General features: G+C 31.4%; 1 protein-coding gene across 2 annotated transcripts; it reads right to left on the reverse strand.

The window, feature by feature from the left end:
- Positions 1-1,169: 1,169 nt before the first annotated feature.
- On the reverse strand, positions 1,170-10,510 carry LOC116135442 (transcription factor HBP-1b(c38)-like). 2 transcript variants are annotated; one of them, XM_031421142.1, is made up of 11 exons: positions 10,488-10,510; positions 8,779-8,879; positions 8,480-8,553; positions 8,197-8,340; positions 7,872-7,949; positions 7,719-7,778; positions 7,445-7,522; positions 7,287-7,338; positions 5,969-6,240; positions 4,244-4,492; positions 1,170-1,670 (listed from the first exon to the last, which is right to left on the reverse strand). In XM_031421142.1, the coding sequence occupies exons 3-11, from the start codon at positions 8,534-8,536 to the stop codon at positions 1,524-1,526; spliced, it is 1,137 nt and encodes a 378-aa protein (XP_031277002.1). In that variant the 5' UTR covers positions 8,537-8,553; positions 8,779-8,879; positions 10,488-10,510; the 3' UTR covers positions 1,170-1,523. The 2 variants fall into 2 exon arrangements, with proteins under 2 accessions (XP_031277002.1, XP_031277000.1); XM_031421140.1 differs by lacking the exon at positions 10,488-10,510 and adding an exon at positions 9,778-9,982.
- Positions 10,511-15,645: the final 5,135 nt, after the last annotated feature.

Raw genomic sequence — 15,645 nt, forward strand, 5'->3', positions numbered from 1 at the left:
TGATTAATAAAGACTTTGTAGAGTATTTTCTGAATTTAAATAACCCAACATTTAAGCATTACAAATAGTAATAATCATTCATAAAATATAATAAGGTTAATTTTATCCCCATGAGAAAATATCAATTCACAAATGTGCTAACAATTTTCAAAAAAAATATTAAATACCTCTTAAATTACTAAAAACATTCTCTTAAAAATATCATTGAACTCCTAAAAATTATCATAAACCCTCTACAAAATATATATAAAATAATAATAATAATAATAAATAAATAAAGATTTAATTGATGCTATTTATCACCCAATTCCCATATTTTATCTAATTTGACCCCACTTCTTCAAACACCCCATTAAAACTTTTAAAATGATTAAAATATCCAAACAAACCTCATGTATTTCCAAAACAATCATTTTTCATAAAAAATTTAATAATTACTTATCACATACTTTATTAATCTTTATTTTTTGTGGATTTAGATAAAAATCAATGATATTTTGTTTTATAAAATCTTGCATTGAGATTAAATCAAATACAACTTATACAATACAACTATCAAATTATTGAAGATAATTTTAACTAATTTGATTACAAAAGGAAATATTGATTAAGAAAAAAATTATAGTTGAACTAAATTTTATAAAAGATGCATTACAAAATAATTTAAAATAAAATATCTTTGATGTAATTATTATTTTTAGTTTATCCTATTTAGTAATTTCTGGAGAAGATAAAACTGGAATCAGAAATAAAATTATGAAAGGGGTCTAAAAAGATGAAAGGTAGGTGGCTAATACCATCACTTTTTCTAAAAATCACTGGAGGGCTGAGATTTAGCCATCCCAATATAAGCGTACGTATATATTACACAAATACCATTTTACATGATCATATTATCATCAATTCTGTTAATAATTTTGACATATTACCAAAGTAACATTTTACACTATTATTATTGTGAAATAATCTCATAAATAATATACACTTAAATATTTTAAATTTTCATTTTAAGTTTCCATTAGATGATCTGGTCGGGGAGATAATATTCTGAAAATTATATAAATTAAATTTCAGTTCATCAGAATTCTATTAAGACCAGATATGGCAATCATCTCATCCTCTTTCCATTCTGAAAAACATTGAAGAAGAAAAGAAACAAGCCAACTGGAGGCAGCCAAAATGGAAAAGTATTCCACCATGATTAAATGTGAAATCTGGTAAACAAATTGAACACTGTAACCTATGTTACATATACCACTTCTATTTCATTCAGATTATTAGCACTATTTGTTTTACAATACAACAAATAAACATACAACACCTAAAAGAACATTTCTCATGTTATAACTACAGATGGAACCTATAAATACAGTAAATATATGCTCCCAATGGACTTCAACAATGGCTGAGCTCCACCCTATATCCATGTTACAGCTACCCCCAAAAGCTCTTTGTTATAATTTAATCAGCTACGGAGTCATATAAACTTCTTCATAACTTTCAAGAGAACCAACCTACTGTGTTCACTCCCGTGGACGTGCCAGCCAGAGGGAACTGAGAGCCCTAAGCCTAGAGAAATAGTCATTTATTGCAAGCAGGGCACGGGCTGATTGCCGAGTCGTTAATATTCGATGCATTTGTTGTAGTGTTTGCTGACGCAGATTATCTGCCTGGTAATTGCCAGAGATTTAAGTATTAGAAATGATAGTTATCCCAGAGGACACAGGGTCTCTGGGTGTGCATGAGACTGACGCATTTATCTTTACACATAATAATATAAGGAAACAGATTTATGCATATATGTATAAGACATGCCACACTATAATCTAAAAGATTTTGCAAATTCTGAACATAAAATGTTACATCTATCACACAAGGAAAACAGTATAGTGAATAACTAGACTTGGTTGATTTGTGGATTTCTCCATATACAAGGCATTCAATCAGATATCTTTTCCAATAGAAATCAATTTGAATAAACAATAACTAGAGTTCAACGTATCATAATGCAAACCCAAGAATATCGTTGTCACTCTATGGAAAGAAAAGTAGTCTAATGAACTCTGTATGAACAGGTAAGTAACTACGGACAAAAAAGAATCAGACCATGCAGTTCATGAACAAAAAAGTACAAACCATGCAGTTCATATACAAAATCTAGCCCAGTATAGAAATTTATTCAGGTACTACAGTTTCCTTTAGTTTGAGAAATAGAAAGTAGATTTTGAGATGACAGACTCATGAGTTTCAAAAGAAACAAATTGCCCATGTTTTTATGGATTTCTTTCCACTTCCAACCCTTGAACCATGATAGGAGTTCTGAAACAAGGAACAGCCTCAATTTTAATACAATTCTTACACCAATTTTTAAACCCTTAAATTTAAGAGAAAACAATTTGGGGTAATACCCTAAAATAATTATATAAATTAAATTTAAGAGAAAACAATTTGGGGTAATACCCTAAACAATTTTCAAACCATCCACAATACTTTGATCTAATAGCCTAAAATAGTATAACAATTTGGGTAAAAAATGTAGTGCCTTGAATCATAATATCCTATAAAACAATCTGGGGTAAGTTTGCAAAGGTCTTCGAGAAGGTTTAGAAAGAATATCAATTAGACCAAAAAGTTTTTAGATTGTACATAAACATCCCCTCAAAACCATTAATTATCAACGTAAAGACAAATTAGAGGAGTATTAACATAATCTAAAATTCAAATTTTATAAATTAATGAACCTTGAGAGGAAGTTCCCGTACAATGCAAAGACTTTAGGGTCAAATTGAAACTTCCTCCAAACTTTTCTAAATACCTAAGAATTTTTGGTGTGTATTCTATGGTCAAGCCACATTCTACAAAAACAGAAATAAAAATTTTATGTGTGAATTTTAATGTCAAATGGAGATCTGGAATAGCTTGTCCCAGCATCTCAGATACAAAAACAGAAAGACACCTCAAAATGACATGAATACCAAAAGACATCCAAACTACAAAGACCATTTCATTGCTTACTTCAGTTTGACAACATTGAGCCTACAGGAAATTAAGGGTCATTCTACATAACATAAGGGTTTGACTAGGAAATTGATTTGATACAATAAATTAAAGAAAAAAAAAATTTGAAATTTGTACTTTTAAGATGAAGATCCAACAACTGCATTTAAGCTCTTAACATCAAGAATTGAGACTACATCAATTTCAATTGTCAAAATAATGCTCTAAAAACGAAAACATTAATACGCTTATGACAAAGGTTCTTTTTTTTTTTTTTTGTGTGTGTGTGTGTGTGTGCTTCCTTTTCTGAAAAGAGGGTGGAATTTTGTATTTAGTTAAAATATTTTCCAGAAAAATAATAAATACATTTTTTTCCATTTTCTGAAAATGATTAAATGGGTAAACATATTTCCAAAACACACCCCGACATGACTTAAAATAACACAAACAACATGCAATATAACATCAAAGTTTATTGCATTGTTGCTATCAAGGCATTAGGAAATGCAAGCAGGGACGGAGCCACATAGAGTCCAATGGCAGCTCATGACCATACTGAATACGGAAATTTTCTCAGATTTCCCTAAATTTTATGTGTTGACATTAACACCCATGTATTATTTCCTTTATCACCCAATATTCTTTTGCTCATCTTTTAACCCTCTTCAAATTAACTTTTTATTTTATTGTTTCATATTTTTTTTTTTTCCTTCCCAAATAAACTTCTAACTTCAATGTTTTTCTCTTCATATGTTTTATATAAACTACAGCAACAAAATAAAATTTACCATACATGCATTTTTTTAATAGAAAATGCTTGAAAGCTCTTTCTAAACACATTTATTATAATAAATTTTATTAAATGTTTCAAGCTTTTTCTTATATTCCAAGGAAAAAAAAAACTATCAAATGTCTTTGAAAGAGAACTTCAATTTTTTAGGTCTGTAAAATTTAACAATCAATAAAAAATTTATTGAACGAAAACATTCTGAGTTAAAAAATTTCATATTTTTATTTTTTAATATTTTAATATTAAATTTTTTTTTTTTTGCCCCCACTCAAACTAAATCCTGGTTCTAGTCACTAAATGCAAGTAAAATCCAAAAAGAGCTACTTCAAAACAAAGCCCGTTTCAAGGCACCCAATTTTCTTCCTTTTTCCTTCCTTTTCACTATTTAATCACCCGACAGATAAGAATCAACAAACTGAAAACAAAGCATAAATGATAAAACTTAGATGAAATTACCTGACGTAAGAACCCTTCAAGAGTTCCTAGCTTTCCCATTGCCATGGCCATTTGACCCATGTAGTTTGCCACATTCCCAGATGATCCTGATGGGCTGGGTGAGCCATTGGCCAGAGTCTCGGCCAGCGATTGCTGCAATGCATCCATCCCTTGTGAAAGAGCATCTTCAGCCTGTTGGGATGATTGCTGCAAGCTGTAGATGGCCACCAACTGCTGCTCAGTTAGAGGCTCCAATTGGTTCACAAGAAGCTGCAACGGCATTGATCCAACTCAAAAACAGAGCACAAAAAGATTACAGTGTAATGTATATAGAATCACTACGATATGAGGTTGGATTAAAACAAATGGCTTGCCAAAGTTGAATTTTCAGCCTCGATTTTCACACTAAATTTTGCCAAAACATCAATATAAATATTAATTACTTGAAAAAGAAAAATAATAACTATTGTATTTTTTTAAGAAATTTGACTCATTTTCAGAATATGTTGACATAATGAAGTTAGGGATCATGTTTTAATAAGCACCAGAGTGTGGTTATACAGATCAATATCAAAGTAAACCTCTGGACACTTAGGAAAATAAAACCAAATACTAAGACAGTTTTTTTATTTTTTATTTTTATAAAAAAATAGAACCCTTAAAAAGAACATTATCTCTCGTTCAAGGAAAAATATATCAGCATTTGTGGGAGAAGGATGCCAACAAAAGAAATTAATCACAGAGTAACTATGTCAAGTATCATTCACAAACGCAAACATGAACCTAAGGCATTCAAAGGTGTTGGAAAAGTGAGAACTCCCATCTATTAATAGCTTGCTGAACAGGCAGCACATTATTATCTCCATTGGAAAAGTCTGTAAATATATTTTATAAGAATCCCAGAAATTTAACGCGAAACTTGTGACATAATAGTTCAGCTCTAAGGTTCTCCCTCATGTAATGCAGGTGGATCAAAAGCCACATTCATTTTTTTTTTTTTTTTTTTGACACAGATAAATATCTAGACTCCAAACCACCTAAAAAAAAATGCAAACACATATGATAGTTTCATAAATCCAAGAATCCAAATGTAAGATCCATTAGTCAACTTTAATACTATGTTTAGCTACCACCAAACCCAAAAATTTTGCAATTACAAACTTGAGAATATATTTCAAGACTCACACGGTTGAAGTGGATTTTTCTTGTATGCCCTTAAAAATGGACTTAATGTCTTCACTAAAAACCCCATCCTAGAGTCAACCTAGACCAAGAACCCTCAACTAATTGCATTTTGTGTTCCCCAAACCACTTAAAAGTTGAATCTTCAATGTTAATATACATACAGTACCTCAACCTTAAATTCTTTGGCGTAAGTATATGCCAAGAAAAACTAAGATTCTATTATTGAATTGAGCAGACTGTAAACCAGCATAGTCAGGACCACTCATAAATAAGATGGTTTCTTCATCAAAAAATTGAGCAGTAAAAGTCTAAACAAAGTCATATATGACTAAAATACTGAGCAGTAACTTATATTCCTCAACTATGTATTCATATTGGAAAAGTAATCAATTAAGTTAAAATGTACATTTTTTTCAGACTGATGGAAGGATTTCACTTGATGGTGTTATGCCTCTCCTCCAAACCCAAAAAAAAAAACATATTACTTTATTTATTTAAAGAAAGAAAAAAGAAAACGGCCGCAAGAGAACAGACATTGTAATGGAGCTGGGACACACAAACCTTGAGGAGCTCAGATGATCGGAACCCACCAATCCACATAAAACACCTTTCTGCTGGTGTCTTCCACATTCCAGACAAGATATGGAAGATATCAGCTTTTGCAGCAATCCCTTTGAGCCTGAAAATGTCATCAAACTGTGCTGTAACGTTGTCAACAGTAGTGCGGAGTTCAGTGTCACCAGCATGAGAATTGACTGCAGCTCTCAACTCATTGATCTGCCTGTTGTGCTCTTCCAGCCACCGTGCATATTCAACATCAAATGCCAAGGCACCTGTAGGTCATCCACGTATCAACAAGACAAGCAACATAAAATTGGAAGATCTGCTTTGAAGTAAAAATCTGGGCATAAAATATTACCCAGAAATCAAGAGAACGGACACAATAGGAAACACAAAACACTAATTTACTTTATCCACCATGTCAGCAAAAACATCAAGAGAAAGACACTGCAACGTCACCACAGAGTTTCCACACTATAGATATCCAACAGCATGCCTATAAACCAACAATTGCTAACATGTTCAGGTCCCAACAACAGCCATCTGATAAGACCATGTGTTACTATTCATTAAAAACCTAAAGCCCCAATGTCTAGTAAACAGGTGACTTGGATTGAAGGAACAACACAACTTAATGATGACTCTTGCTATCACTAACTGTTTTTCTTTCTTATATTTTATCCGTCTCCTTGTTGGAAAACATTTCCTTCCATCAACTTCCAAAAACAAAGTGAAGATGTTTTTGGAACAATTTTGAGAAAGAAACCAAAAACTTGCACCACATCCAAGTATTACGCAGGCATAATACTGGCTCATTTGTGTTTCAGCACCTCCTAACACAAAAATAATCCCATCAAACCTAAGTTTGATAGAGTAAAATTTGAAGGGACATGCCATATTTTTTCCTTTTGTCTGATAGCAACAAAAGGGACATTCATGTGATTCATCAAATCACCATGACACCTACAAGAAAATCCCTCCTACCATTGTCCAGGATAATGTATTAGGTGCACATATCCACAAAAATAAAAAATAAAGGACTATGCAGAAGTAGTATGCATGTCAGCATCCATAAATCATATCAGATCACATTTAAGCTTACTGTATATTGTGTCCAGTGCAACAAAGATTTTGATCTAATGTAATTATTGACCAGTAATATTTCCATAGGGAAGCAACAACTCTGAATACTTCTTTACAGATCCCATACAACATAGTGAGTACCCAGTCCCAAGTTGCAAGACATAATCACTGAGATCAACTTTCAATACTTTAATTAACAAACCATAAACAAGTTGAGGTAAATAGCTTTATATACCATTTCCACTCATTGAATGAGATTGATCTCCTGAACTTGAAATAAATATGCCCTGCAGTGACAATATTAGCCAACATTAAACTACAGTGCATCCTGTCTAAAGGAGAGTGGAAAAATGATGGAACCTTTAAGATAGTTCTCTGTGGTATAAGTCAAACCTGCTGGCGTGCCCGCTGCAGCTCTTGCTCAAGTTGAGTCAACTTCAGCCGACTGCTCTCCAGCTGTTGTACATATGCCTGGAGAAAAAAAGGAGGAAAAAATTAATAGAGGTGTATGCAAAAATAATACCAACCATGTCTTTATAGCAAAGAGAACTAATAATACAAGAAAATAAGCTCTCTAACATCTATGCCGTCTATACATTTCATATCAATATCTTTCACAATACATAAGTCAAAGTAGGGTGATAGAACTAATTTTAAAAGGAGCGACCTTTTTCCTTAACCGGCTCTTCCTTGCAGCCTCACGATTTTGAGCAAGCCTGCGTAATGTCTGCTAGACAACAATAGGACAGACATGATCAAATTGAGTATATAATCATTTGACATGAAGTTATATGAATAGAATTAGTTAAACATGTACAACCTTCTGATCCCCTGATTTTTCTTTTGATTTGTCACTCGAATCAGAGGCTGCAACTGCCATCGATTGACCCCTTTCAAACTGCAAATAGAAACGCAATATTAGGATCCACCAACAACCAACAGTCAGATCATTTTATGAAGATAATCATTTTTTCAAATATATATTTTGATTTCGATTACCAATAAAATAAAGCAGAAGTTATTTTTAAGTTACAAAATGTAGAGGAATAGAGAAAAGTAAGACGAAGTTCAATTTAGAAGAATAAGAGCAACTAACTGTTCCCAGAAAACAACATATTTTCAAATATAGAAGCAAGAGAGGTCACCCTTTGATTTTTATCTTCTGTATCATCTGTTGAGGTATCAGTTCTAGGACTGGCTTCTGCCATATTGGACTCTCCCCAGTTCTCAGGATGACCACTAGGTACAGAAACCAAATTTGATTGCAGTTCTTTCTGTAGTGATAGAAACTGAGACCCCACAATAGCAGCAAACAGATTAATATATGAGGTTGCAAGTGTCTAAACTCCAGAGAGAGAGAGAGATGGTAGCTTTAAATTTCATTAGTTTTTGAATAATAAAATTAATGTCGGGAAGCCAAAAGTTCACCTTATTCACAGAGCCAAATTGGACATCGGTGCCTACTGCCTGGCTACTTGACTTCATTTGATAAAGTACATTACCTAGAAGATAGTAAAATCAATGAGTACAAAAATATTGACAATAAATCAAATATGAAATTGCAGCCTCCACCTAAAATACTGACTGTCAATAAGTGAACCTAGCAATTGAAGAAGCAACCACAACAAATTGCTAAAATAGCTGTATCAAAGATAAAAGCAAAATAATAATAATAATAATAATAATAATAATAAATACTTTATTATTAAATAAAAAATACTATATACTTCTGCTAAGGTCAACAGCATCCTCTATGCGAAGTCCAAGCGATTGCTCTAGTGTTCCAAAGTCAGGAATTTGAGAATGAACTGTGTTTGCTTCTGAGCCCCTGCAGGTCAAAATTAATTAGGTCCCTAAGTACCTAAACGGACCAATGCAATACAGAAACTGAACATAATGAAGTGGAAGCGTGTCCTTGATCAAAACAGGAATTAAATCCCTAATTCACTTTAAAAGAAAAAAGCTAAAAAATTGCCTTAAGTTATTCAACTCATATGATGGGCTGATATATATCTTTACATTCTAACAAAATCGTTAGAATAAAAGCTTTAATTTCAGCATTCGTTTGCATATTTAAGCTTAGCATGGCAATTTAAAATACATAATGGCCAAACTACCCGATCCATGATCAGATTTTGATTAAGTTTGATCCCCAAATTATGGCAACAAGAAATCACAAGGTTAAGTTAAAACTTATTTGAAGATAGCCAACTAGAACAGTAGATTACAAGCAGTTTGTTCTTTCCTAGTCATATTTCCAGCAGCTTAAACAATAAAACAATCATAGAACAGCCCATTGCCCATGCTCTTCATAAAAATCAAACCAGACATCAAACATTCTACTCATGAAAGCATTGTTTAAACACAGTAAAACACGATTCCAATCTTAAGAGACTTGATAATTCAGAAATTTGACAAAGAGAATATACAAAATGAATTCTCGAAAGTAATATATAAACTTTAGTATTGGCAACTCAAAAATCCGAATAAATATGTTGGGATCCCTTGAGAAAAAAGAACAGAATTTGACTATCTTCCACATACAAACAATTCTCAAATAAAACTAGAAATACTATTATACTCCATTAGGAACCACATAATTCACATAATCAAATTACCCAGATAGAAAAACCTTCTAGTAACGTCATGAACAAGTCAAAAACTAATAAAAGAGACAAAGGCAAAAACAAAAGCTTTAGAAAAGTGACTCAGAAGAAAGAATTTACATTTGATTAGAAGTTGGAACTGGAGGACCGTAGCTGGGCATCCCGTTAACGCCTTTTTTACTAATTTGAGCTCCACTATTTACTGTTCTACTACCCATGAATAAACCATCATCACCAAAACTTTACATAACAATAAAACCCAAACACACCCCCAACAACTTATCAAACTAACCAAAAATATTATACCTACTAAGTTTACAAATCAAATATAACAACCAAATCACAGACACAAAGTAAACAGCTTTTGATAATAAGAAATCAGCAGAACACCAAACAGAAAACAAAAAACAAAAAATAGCCTTCAAACCTAAAGGCTCAAGTAGTTTTAGTAACTTTTTTCACCATAAATTTGGAAAGAAAGAAAGAGTAATTCAGTAAAAATAAAGTGAACTTAGAACACTGAATTTACCAAAATTAAGCTGAAATTGAGAGAAGAGCTCAAGAAACAAAAACCTAAGCAGTAAGAGTTGTTTGAAGATAAATATTGAATCCTTTTTTGACTTTTTTATTTTTATATATATATATATATTTTTTTTTTTTTTGGGGGAGGGTTTTTGATTGATTGATTATGAGTTGTTGGTGTATTAGTATAAATGGGTGTACACGAAACTAATATTAAAATATTTTTATATTATACTGGTAGAAACTAGAAAGAAACAGATATGAATTTCGATAAAAATAAAAATAAAAATAAAAGAAATGGAGTTCACCTTGAATTTTGAGCTTTTTAAGAAGTAATTTTATCTTTATTTTAAGAGAGAAGAAGCGTGACGTTCAGATCATTCCAACCTCTTTCTCTTTCTCCTTACGTCCTTTTCCGCTGAAACCTTTTTCCCCATTTTTCAAAGCCACCACTTTGTTTTCTTTTTTCTTTTCTTCAAAAGAATTTCATTTTCCTACTCCATACATACACTTCAATCCATTTATAATAACATAGAAACTTTTATTTTACAAATTTAAAATGTTTCACAAAAGAAAACAATATATATTATTTAAAGGAATAAATATATATTTTCTAATCACAATAATTCAAAGTGTTTGGTCAAAGGAATAAGAAGAAAGAAGAAAATTTTGATACAGATTTTAATATTAGGTTTTATTGAATTTGAATAGAAATAGGATATAGTAAATGAAGGTTAAAATAGTGAGAAAGGGAAGTCAACTTGAACTTGCCCGGGGTTAGGTGAGGACTCGCAATTCAATACTACTGCGCTTTCCCACCACTACCACCAATAATACCTTTTACTTTCCCAGCTCGGTTATACCCTAATTATTACTTAAATTCACTTTGCCCCCATTAATTTTACCGTCCACTAGAATATGATAATAACACTTCAATCCTTATAACTAAAAGTCTATAATACCCCTAATCTTTTCTAAAATTATATAAAAAAAAAAGGGCTGCTGATAATATTTAAAACAATTCCATGAATTATAAGCAAATAAAAAATTAAGGGTATTTTAGACATTTACAAAGATATTTAAAAAAAAAAAAAAAAACTGATATCTAACAAGTACATAAGTGTTACTATCAGATGCTATTGGTTTATATGCACTTGGACCATACGTCAAGGACCAAAATGGATTTAACTCCGCTCATTATATTAAATTTTAGACCATTTTAACTATTTATTTTACTTTTCTTTTCCTAAGTTATTTACTCAAATAGATTACTAATTTTATAAATAATAATAATATAATTATTTAATTAGATGTTCTTAATGTGTATCTTAAAAAAAAAACACATTAAAACAATAAAAATTTATAGATTTGATTAAAAAAATCTAATGTAACACCCATATATCACATCCTTTGTATACTTGTTCAATCAAATTTATTACTTTTATTTTTTTTTATATTATTAATAGATTGAATTTATATTTAAATTAATAAAGAACGTTATAATAAAAATAAAATTTTGTTTTAATTAAGGATGTATTAACAAGAAAAAAACTCTTAATCAACCAATCTACGTGTTTTCAAGTTGATTAAAAAAGGAAAAATAAAAAATTGGTAAGTATAAAAGACTTATAACTAAAAATAATTTCTGAATTTATTTTTGATAACAACAAAGACTAAAGTCGTAGCCATTGAATTATAAAACAAGCAAGAATTTAACTGAAAAAGAAAAAAAGAAATCCAAAATTGGGAGAGAAAAAGAGGAAAGGCACAGCGCCGCCAGCATAGAAGCTTACCGAAGGTTTTATTTTTATGACGATGCCCTTCAGAGCAAAAGTCCAATACGTCCACTTACCAAGCTGACACCTCATTAAAAGAATAATTCTGTAGCTGCCACCGACTCAATTATACGAAATTGAATTGAACTAAATTCAATATTATCGTGAAAGAGTGCTGTAAAAATTATTAAAATTTAAATACTTTCTTTATATTCTATCAAATTCATGATTTGTATTACAAACTTTAGAAATATATCATATTTAATATTGATAAGGATATCTATATAAAAATATTAGTTTTCAGATATTTAAAATTTGTGAAAACAAACACTTAATATTATAATTAGATATTAAAAATTTGCAAATAAATATATCATAAATACTCAATTCAGTCTTATTCATTCAGAATTTTTCAATAATCAAATACTATACAGTTATCAGACAAGTTAGCAAAAGTTATCTAAGTTAATAAAAAAAAAAAACAAAATAGTTTTTTTCCACCAATCCCTACCCTGCCCTCTTGTTTTTTACCATCAAAGATGGGGAGAACAACATTTTCCCACCCAAGGTTTGGCAAAGCGACACCTGTCCATCCATCAAGTTTCAAAATGACACTTTCTCACCCTTCATCAGGTTCTGTTAATATTTTCAGTTAATATTTAACTGAAAAGATGAAAATACTATTAAATAGTTTATTTCTTAATTAGTTTATTATAAATTAAAATTTAGTTAAGTTAAAGTTTTTACTCTCGATTATTCATTAGTTCAAGTGTAAATATATATTTTTTCCTTTGTTTATTTAATTAATTAAGAATTTTGATTTTCTATGTTAATTAGTAAAAATGAAAAACATTATGTATTATGAAAAACATTATAAATTTAGTAGATTATTGAATAATAGTAATGAGATATTGATGACATTATAAATAAATAAATATTAAAGTCTTTTAACTTTAAACAATCCCATAACATTACTCATGACTTTTTAGATGGGGTTAATTATTATTATTATTATTATTGTCTTTTTAATATTTGACTTTTTGGCTATCTAAAAAATAATCAAAAATTTATGAAGTCAAATATTTAAGTGTATTTTCGTCTTTTCAATAAAATATTAACAGAAAACATAACAGAACCTAATGAATGGTGGGAAAATGTCATTTTGAAACTTGAAGGGTGCGAAAGTGTCATTTCGCCATACCTTGGGTGGGAAAATGTCATTCTCCCTCAAAGATGGATAAAAGGGTATAATAAACATTTCAAAATGAACTTAGCTTTGACTCAAACCCTTAGATGTCCTAAGTTAAATTAATTTAATTGGTTAAAGACATTTTATGAATGTATGTTACTACATAATATTGATTATATAAAAATTATTGTATGGGCCAAAAATCGTAACAGGCCTAGGAATGAGAAGCGAGTTAAGCAGTTCGCAGGCTACTCAAGTTCGACTCCTGAAAGGTCACACTCGATTTGAAGTCAATCGAGTCAAGCTCAAGCTCGAGTGGCTCGTTTAGAGGGTCGACTCGAGTTTGATTCGGGCGAAGCTCGGCTTGATAGGTTGGCGAGCCTCATAGCACTTGAAGGGCCAAATTGCAAGTTTTGTAACTTTTTTTTATTTTCAAGTTTTTAAAATGAAAAACAGCCTCTTTCTCATAATAAACTTGAAGCTCGAGCTCGAGTACCCACCCATACTCGCAAGCTCGAGCTTGAGCCCAAGTATTCAAGCTCGAACAAGCTCAGTTCAAACTCGATACTATTCATCATGAACTGAGCTCGAGTGTCCAAATACTCAACTAGGCTCGACTCGTATACACCCCTAAACGGGCCTTGTTAGGTCCAAATAAGAAACAAACAATGCATGGCCTAGTGCCATGCCTCAATCTTGAGTGGGCCTACGCCCTTCTACAAGTCAGCCCATTTCACAGATTGGGTTCCTCTACGATCAAGGCCATTCTACAAGTTGGGCCTAGTCACAAGTCCACTTAGGCTCCTGCCCATTTTCATTTCAAAATAGGATTCAAAGTCCTATCAACTTCCTAATTCATTCAAGATCCAAAATCTTTCAGTCATATATGGGAGATACGAGATTTTATTGTAACTCGAAATTATGTTCACAACTATAAAACAAGAGCTAGGCACTGTTCTTATAAAGTTGTTCTATTGTTTGCCTCTGTGGGGGTGATGAATCTCGAATCACTGAATTGAGGATTTTAGGGCAGAGACACTTGTGCATTCGATATGTATTGAACTGGACCAAGTGAAGTTAGTAATTCTACGTAACTATCGTAACAGAATAGACATAAATTTCACACCTTAGTGCTTAGGCATATGTACCTTATTCCTAAGTAGGTAGTGTACCTTTGATTTGTAGGTTACGATCTTTGATTAGAGTAAAAGGTGAGATTCTGTTATTTAACAGATTAATACCCTGGTTGATTGGGATTGTGACTATATGGGTTCGAGAACACTATTCCATAGATATGGAATTTATAACCTCAAAAGGTTTAAGGGATACCACCTTGTGGGTTTTACCGGGTCCTAAATGATGAGACTTGGCCAACATTTGATAAAGTGTTCAGAAACATTTACCATCCAGTGGGAGTAAAACTGGTTGCAAGGAAAAGATGTAACTAGAAGGGTATATCGGTTTAGTGACCTAGTTCCAATTATCGGTATTCCATGAGGGTAAATATGTAGTTGTCGCTAAATGGATAGGCTTTAATGAAATAATTTAATCAGATTAAATTATTAAAGTTTCTGATAAATAGAATGTTTAATTCAGGAGTGTAGCATTGTCCTTGTGGTGGAGTCAAAGAACGCTAACGCATTCAGTACCTTACATTCATAAGATAAAGGGATACATAGTTGAATACATTAAAGCATGTTATTAAACATTTCCATATGGGTCCCTTTGGTAGCTGATAAAAGTTATCCTGAACAACATATGTGAAAAACAAATTATTCTAATATAATTTAAACTATTTAGAATAGTTCGTGAAATTAAATTAGACAAGTTACAAAAGACATGATCGAATGTATTAAATGGTTTACTATATTTGTAGAGAAAGTCATACATGATTGTCTTGTCAAATATTTAGTAATAGTGGGCTAAAACATGATATGATTGGTGGAGTAATACTTGCATGAATGTCATGTAAAGTTTTGGGCTAAAATAAAATTGTCTACTTCCACTAACTATATAAATAAGCCAAAAATCACTATTACATGCCATTTGAGTTTTAGATCAAAATTTTGCTCTGAGAATTCTCTCCTACATGGCCGAGCCTTCTTGTGTTCATTTCTTTAGTTTTTTTGTGTTAAAAATTAGTTTCCAACATAAATTAGTAAAGGATTCACACATACTAGCTCTAAAAGTGTTCCGAAAGCGTCTATGCCCACTCATTGCATCCAGGAAGCTTCAGATATACCTTAGGAAGGTTCATTGGTCCTGAAACTTCATTAGAAGGTAACAAATATTCACACATCAAGTTTAAATAACTCATTTTAGTTGATCCTCGGGCATGATTTAGAGTTAGCCGAATTTTGTATGTTATGTGTGTTTGACGACTCCTTATTTTCGACCCCATCTATTTGTATGTCAATGATAGGACTATAATTGTGATAACATGTGACTTTTAGGAAACATTAAATTTTACTTCAAGTTTAAGGATAATTTTAAATGTTAATT

This window comes from Pistacia vera, unplaced genomic scaffold (assembly GCF_008641045.1).
Source record: "Pistacia vera cultivar Batoury unplaced genomic scaffold, PisVer_v2 Contig30, whole genome shotgun sequence".
In the NCBI taxonomy this organism is placed as follows: Eukaryota; Viridiplantae; Streptophyta; class Magnoliopsida; order Sapindales; family Anacardiaceae; genus Pistacia; species Pistacia vera.

Bases quoted from the DNA above. Each gene is read 5' to 3' on its own strand.
- LOC116135442 (XM_031421140.1), bottom strand. From the start codon at position 9,875: ATGGGTAGTAGAACAGTAAATAGTGGAGCTCAAATTAGTAAAAAAGGC. The intron at 7,950-8,196 runs GTGACCTCTCTT...TTCTATTTGCAG, and splicing joins CAGAAGATAAAAATCAAAGG to TTTGAAAGGGGTCAATCGAT. The intron at 1,671-4,243 runs GTAATTTCATCT...GGCAATTACCAG, and splicing joins TTGAAGGGTTCTTACGTCAG to GCAGATAATCTGCGTCAGCA.